Here is a 7,382-nt window from a genome sequence, read left to right as displayed (position 1 = left end):
AGGAAGAAGAAACAGCCACCGAAGGAACATTGCTAGTGCAGCTGCATTGTTGACAAGCATTCACTGCTTGTCTTTTACCAGATGTGGAAGATCATGGAGCCAACCCAGGCTAGGTAGGACAAGGCAAGGGGCTCTCCCTGTGCAGTGGCAATGGAGGTTGCTCAGTGCACATCTGGTATTAATTCCTGTCAGTGGCATCCTTGTGCCTGTGAAGATTGGAAAGGTGTGAGGATGGTTTTGTTTTACCTGGAGTTATTCTGGAATCTGACCCAGTCTTTTACTAGTGAGGGAGTGCTTCTCTGCAGGTAAATTCAATCTTTAACTCTTTGATTTTCCAGCTGGAGGATACCCCAGTCCCCAGGGTGCAGCTGCTCAGTAAGAGCCTCCACAGGACAGTGAAAGTGTATTTTTCCCTAGTCTATTTTCCCTGCCTTTAATTAGTAGTATATTCAGTTGTTTCAATTAGTTTTCACTCCATCACTCAAGTTTTGAGGCAGGTTATACTGGTAGGTAAAGTGATCTGCTGGTGCTGAGAGAGCTGCCAACTGGAGGAATGGGAATGTGCACATTACCCCTGTACACACCACGTGAGGCACAAGGCAGAAAAAAACAACTGACTCCCTTACTGTAGCCAGCAGATCTGGCTGCAGCTGCAGTTTCTTGTCTGTCCACTATTACTTCTTGGAAACAGCAATGCCACATTACACTCAGAATGAAAATCCTTTCACCTGCCAAGGAAGAATTATATTTCTGTGCCTGCCCTGCAGAGTTTGGAGGGCTGGCTTGTGTCTGTTTTCAGCACCAGCACTCCACAATCAACAAGAGCTGGAAAGAGAAAGTCACTGAACCCCCTTTTCTCAAAGGGAAAGAATCAATCGGTTCTTCCACTATATTTGGCAGAGCCATGCTGCTCAGCAAGATGATTTAAAAAACCAAAACAAAACCACAAAAAAATCCATAGGAACTTCAGCAGCATTAGCAGTTAAGGCTTTGTTTAAAAGAAAAATCACCATTAAAAAAAACACAAAAAAATCCAAACAAACAAAAACCCACCAAAAAACCAACAAAAAGAACCACACACAAAAAAAACCCCAAAAACAAACAAACAAAAAACCCACAAAAAACCCCAAAACAAAAACTCCAAGAATTCTTAGTTTGAACTCTTAAGTCAATGAAAAAGACTAACACCAAAGTACATGAGACTGACTTTGTCAGTTTTTTTTATTACTGGGCACAGCACCGTACCACTTAATATGCATACAAGCCACAGTAATACAAACAGTCCCTAGCCTTTTTTATAATTAAAAAAACACATGGCATTTGGGAGGAGCCAGCAGTCCCAGGGGTCAGCTCTCAAGAGCTATTTTGCTGCAGTTGCAGTAGCAGCAGTTTTCTCACAAAATACTGTGGGTTTTCATGCTGTTAATATGTGAAGCTGAAAAGTCTGAGCTCGCAGCAGTGCCTCTGCTTAACACAATCAAGGCAGGCTTTTGAGCAGCTCACAGGCTTACAAGTATGCTCACTCATGGTGCTCTGCAGTCAAATGGAAGTGTGCCAGACAGACACCCCTGTATGGAACTAGAACCCTCAGATGTTTCTGCAGAAACCCATGTCATCCTGAAGAGGTTTATCCAGCACAGGACTAGTTAAAACTCTCCTGCATCCTGACAGTTTTCCTGCAGGCAGCACAGGCCTCCCACACAGGCAGGACCTTTTCTTACAGAGTCAGTTATGTCTGGAGCAGCACAAGGACAGTGAAGCTTGGAAAAAAAGCTTGTCATTAAAGCAGGCTTAGCTCCTCAGAAAACGGATTTAAAACTAGAAGGCACAAATGCAAGGTTGAGTGTGGGCTGCATACCACTGTGGCATGTGAGTAGTTTAGATACCCCTCCTAAGAGGAAATGTATCATATAATAAATACAGTATGACATTTTAGAAAATAAGTGCATTACTGTGATCCATCACAACGTAAGGAAGTAGGATCCACAAGAGCATAAATAGGATTGTTCACTTTATATTGCACAAACATTCTAAAATTTAGTGTCAGGTCATTGTATTGGAGGTGGGACAAGGCAGGGAAAAAAAATAAATGTTTTATTTGGCAGAATCCGCCAAAGTCTCCACCACCACACAAACAGCTTTTTGCCAATGTGAGGTAGAATTACATATATACTGCTTAAACCCAGTCAAGTCCTGCTCAACTAGTCTTCAAAAAAAAAAAAAAAAAACAAACAAAACAACAAAAGATAAGAAGAGAAAGTGCACAGAATAGATGAGCCTCTTTCTCTACAGAAAACGAGTGCCTCAGGTTTGATTCCCAGAAGCAGGTATTACAGAGCAGAGTTCCTGCGAAGATCCCAGCTCCTCAGCTGGAAAGCAGTGATGGGTATCATGATGCTACAGATATGGAGTGTAACAAGTACTAATTGCAAGTCCTATAGTGTTTTACTCTCCACTGTCTCCCTCCCCAACTACTTGCTAATTCTCCCTTTATTCACTCAGTCCAGTATATTTTATCAGAGTTAAGATTGTCCCCACTGCTTTCTTCTCCCTTACATCCCTTCTATTGAACCCTGCAAAAAAATTTCCTATCTCAACCCTTAGACTTCTGAGGGACACTTGCAGATTCTTCTAGAGACTCCTCTGTGTAGTATAGACAGGGAAGGATGGAAATAAGAGCCTCTTCGATGGAGAAGAGATGTTTATCCTCTGCTTGAGGACAGAAGTAGCGCATAAAGTCTGCCAGCCTCAGCAAGTACTCTATGTTATGACCAGCACAACCACTTGAGACAATGATTTGAGCTGCAATGTCCTCTTCAGATGCTGGGCCGAGGTAAGAAGGGTTCTGGGGTGTTGCAATGTAAACAAGAGCCAGGATGGGTTCCTCTGCATCTTTCTCCTGAGGGTGGAACTTCACCAGCTTGGTGTCATAGCCTCCCAGGACAGCTTCTCGCATGTTGAGATACTCGAGCGATGCAGCAATTTGTTCCCCACGGACTTCATAGGCTACACCCCACGTGCATGCCTAGAAGTCAAAGAGCAGGGTAGTTAGAGATGCTGTAAGCGCACTGGCCTGTCTAGCCGCCGCTAATGTTTCAAAACAAGGCTCCCTTACTCCGGGGGGTCTCCGCACAAGGCAGAAAAGGGCAGAGAAGGGTAACACACCGCACAACCCCCCAGGATCCCGGCGGGGCTCAGGAGCGCTCGGCTGCCACCGCGCCTTTCCAGGTGTGATGCCCCCCGCCCAGGCAGCCCCCAGCGCCCCGGTACTCACCCCGCGGTCCTCCAGCAGCGTCACCACCCGGCCGGGCTGTGGGCACGGAAAAGCAGCGCCGTTAGAGCCCAGCCGCGACACCGCGCCCCGCGCCCCGCGCCGCCCGCCTTACCGTCTTCTCGCTGCCGCGGTGGAAGGTGTCCCCCTGCCAGAAGCGGCGGCTGTACCCGCGGATGAAGCCCACCTTGCGCGACGTGAACTCGAAGCCCGGCCTCCACACCAGCGAGCCGTACCCGAAGATCCACACCGGCGCCGCCAGCTCCGCGCCCTCCGCCCGCCCCGAGGGCGAGGAGGGGGACAGGAGCGGGCGTGGCGGCGGCTCCGGGCGCTCCTCGGGGCGCTGCGGGTCGCGCTTCATGCCGGGCTGCGGCTGCGGGCGGTGCGGGGGCTCGGCCGCCGCGGCGCTTTAAAGGCGGCCCGGGCCGGCCGCCCCGCCCCGCCCCGCCCGGGTGATGCAAGGCGGGCGGGAGGTGTCGCGGCGCCGCGTGGGGCAAAGCGGGCCGCGGGTTGCGTCAGGCGGGAGCCCGGGCCGGGGTCGGCCCGTCCGGCGGCGCCGGGTGCGAGATGCCCCCGGGGATGCCGCGGGATCGGCCGCTGCCAGAACCCAGAGGCCCGCAAGGGAGAAGCTGCGCTGGAATGAGCGGGCCGGCCCCTCCTCGGGAGCCTGCCTCCCACTCCCGGCTGTGGCTTTACTCTAGAACCTGAGGTGCTGCGTTGAAAACCATGGGAACTGCTGGAAAACCAGGCAGTTAATGCTTAACAGGGTGGCGCGACAGCACCTGACATCCGCAGGGCCAAGGTGTAAGGCACATAGACAAAACGGAATAATAATATCCACACTAATGCGAGGACGTGGTGCTGAATCCAGCTACGTGAGTGCATTTTCCCTAGTACTATATCCAGGCTGGAGTGTCACCTTGTAATACGTAACATTTGTTACGTGGAGGGATGCAAGTGTTGTCTGTGTGTGGGATAGACACCCAGCTGTCAACCAGCTCTTGCCAAGTTGTGACAACCAAAGAGGTCCCTTTTTACATTACAAAGTGACTCCTTTTGGTGAGAGGAGGAGAAACAATCAGAAGCAAAATCACCAAAGTGTTTCTCATGATGGTTCTTGTCCTTTGCACTTAATCAATCTAAACCGTCTATTTACAGTCTTTTATTTAGTTTCCTGTTGGTCCCCATCCAACTGGCACCCACCTTTCCATTCCACTTAATAGGGCGTTGCAGCTGCAACACCCGCGGTCTGTGGTGGGCGCTCCCTGCGCTGTGGTGTGCTCGCCACGGGTGACAAGAGCCTGCATGGCTCTCACATCTGCACTCCTGTTCTGTGCCTCACACAGCACATCCTTTTCTCCTGCCCTGCACGAATGACTCTCTGACTTGTCACCGTGGGTGACCCTTAACAAGGTCAGCCTCGTTACGGAGCCCAAAGCTCCTTCATTTTCCTCTCCACTTGCGCTTTCCCCGGTCACCTTCTCTGTCTTACTCAGGCTCAAAGGCATGGGGTTGGCATGGCATGCTCCCAGCCCTTCACACCACACACCCATGCTGGCACAGGCTTGCAGCCTCTTAATCCTTTTCTGGTGGTCCCTTTCCACAGGCAGAAGGTGAATCCGTCTCCTGTCTGTACAGCTGCTCTCTTCAGAGTCCTTAGTCAGACCAGAAAATGCTCCAGAAACTGTTATCAGCTGTTTGTATCAAAGCTCCACCGTGCAAAACAAGAAATTAATCTCTAGTTTTATATTTTTTTCAGTCTTAGGGTTCTTGTCCCCTAACATACAAGATTCCTGCCTTAGCAGGAATTTTTCAGTGCTAAAATGATGTGGCCTTTCAATCAAATGAAACCAGTGTCCTCTGGCAATTAAACCAGTCTTCTGTGTCTCATTGTATATGTAAGGCAAGTGTATATTTTTCATATTTAGTTCTTTACTTTTTGTTTCCTGCTAAAATCAAGGATATTTGAGCAAACTCCCAATATGTAGTTAATAAAAGCATTAAAACACTTGTCTGTAGGTGCATCCTCATTATTAAGAGCACAAAAAGAGACAAATCAGTCTGAAAGATAAGATGAAAATCTTGCTAGGTTCTGGTCTCAGTGACACCAATAAAAAAAAAAAAGTCTGACCTCTTTCTTCGGCTTTTTCCAGGATGTGAATTTTATCCATTTTCTTGGTTTGTTCAGTCTGGAGGAGACTGAGGGGAGACCTCATTGTGATCTTCAACATCCTCATGAGGGGAAGCAAAGGGGCAAGTGTCAGTCTCTTCACTCTCACGACCAGGGACAGGACTTGAGGAAAAATCATAAAGCTGAGTCAGGGGAGATTTTGGTTGGATATCAGGAAAATGTTTTTCATCCAAAAGTAGCTGAGCAATGAGACAGGCTTCCCAAGGAAGTGGTCACAGGACCAGGCCTGTCTGGGTTCAAGAAGTGTTTGAATAACACTCTAAGGCACAGGGTGTGATTCTTGGGGTCAGGGCCAGGAGTTGGACTCGATGATCCTGATGGGTCCCTTCCAACTCAGCATCTTCTGTGATTGTGTGATCCGAGAAATGCACTGAATTATGCATGTGTGACAAATGAAGCTCTAGGTATCTTATCTGCTGGTACTAAGCTAAGGAAAATTGGACCAAGAAATTCAAAATTATATTACTGGGAAGTGACTCCATGCTTGCTGATGAAGGAGAAAAATTGCTCCTTTCCTTTGCAGAGCTGTCTCATTTGTGTGTCTACCTTTGCTAAAAGGCTCTGCTGCATGGCTAAGCCAGATTTGCAATGGAGAGCCAATGTGTACAGCAAAAGCCTCAGGGGACCAGCTTCAAATCCCACACCAGTTAAAGACTACAGGTCACTGCTGCCTGCAGTGCTGTACAACCAGATCAATGAGGTGTGAGGTTCAAAATGCCTTTTCAACGCCTTCCCTGATTTTCTTGTGTAAATTGGGATATTGCTCCATCATTAGGAGAACAGCCTGAGGGAAGACTTTAACTGAAGTTGTACCATATACAGCAAGAGGTTAAGAATTTGTTGTTGTTTCAAGATTTCTTTCATTCATTTATTGACTGTACCTTCACTGTACTTTGGTTAAATAAACTAAGGACACGAGGAACACCAGGGGCAAATGCCTGAGCAGAAAAGGTGTCTTGCAGGCAGTGTAGGTGCAGGTATGTAAGTGAAGCAGGTGGGTAAAAGGAGATGGCTGGAGCTTGTGTTCAAAAGGCCAGGGCAGCAGCCTGCCAAACTGAGCCACAGGAATGTTCAAACAGGTATGAGAGAGGTTGTGGAGCAGCAGTGGAGTTAGCTGTTAGGGAATATGATGTAGATTTTGTAGTACAACAAAAGGAGATGGAAAAAAGCCATAGAATTTCAGCAGTTTGAAAGTGCCTAAGGGAAAAAAGAAATTGAATATAATGGTCATACTCTGTTAATACCATGATAATTTAAAAAAAAAAAAAAAAAACAAAAAACCAGCAGTAAGAATGTTTGCTCTGCCCTGGAACCTTTGGGATAAAGGCAATCATAGCTTTATTTGTTACTCCTGAAACAAGTTTTTCCATGTTTCAGGAAAAGGAGGAGCTAGTTTCTCTTCAACAGCATGTGCTGTGCTTCCCCGGAGCAAGCACTCCCATGTTAGTGTGGGGTGACCAGCAGTGCCAGGGCTGCCTGTTTTTCAGGATACTGGTGAATCACTTTAGAGCCAGAGCAACCAGCAGCAGGGCTGGCATGACACATAGCAGTGGCTTGTGTGTCAGGCTCTTATTTACTTTAGTAAACTGAGGGCACATACTGGGTCTTACCAAAAGTTGATCTGTTCAGAAAATATTAGCTGGGGATAGGATTGCCAGATCATTTCCGGATACCACACATCTTCCAAAAGCTTGGCACTGCTTTCCTCTCTACAATGAGCAGACAGGAGAATATAAAGACTAATTATCCTCTTTTCCTGATGGCTTCAGTAAAGATTAAAGCTACTGGACTTGGAGATGAAGTTCAAACAATGCCACAGACTTTATAAAAAAATGTAAAACGGTGCTATTCACCTGATATTCACAAAGCCACATCCACGTGCATCACAGGGGGCTTACTCACTGCTGTTTGAGGAATCCA

The 7,382-nt window shown here is 47.6% G+C and overlaps 1 protein-coding gene across 1 annotated transcript; it reads right to left on the bottom strand.

Moving 5' to 3' along the window:
- Positions 1-1,193: 1,193 nt before the first annotated feature.
- Positions 1,194-3,682, bottom strand: CHAC1 (ChaC glutathione specific gamma-glutamylcyclotransferase 1). The gene is made up of 3 exons (XM_021533625.3): positions 3,387-3,682; positions 3,275-3,310; positions 1,194-3,025 (listed from the first exon to the last, which is right to left on the bottom strand). Exons 1-3 carry the CDS (start codon positions 3,630-3,632, stop codon positions 2,594-2,596), a joined length of 714 nt encoding a protein of 237 aa, XP_021389300.1. The 5' UTR covers positions 3,633-3,682; the 3' UTR covers positions 1,194-2,593.
- Positions 3,683-7,382: the final 3,700 nt, after the last annotated feature.

The sequence above is a fragment of the Lonchura striata genome, chromosome 5, assembly GCF_050655825.1.
Source record: "Lonchura striata isolate lonStrDom1 chromosome 5, ASM5065582v1, whole genome shotgun sequence".
In the NCBI taxonomy this organism is placed as follows: domain Eukaryota; kingdom Metazoa; phylum Chordata; class Aves; order Passeriformes; family Estrildidae; genus Lonchura; species Lonchura striata.
This window is presented reverse-complemented; position numbering and strand designations above follow the sequence as displayed.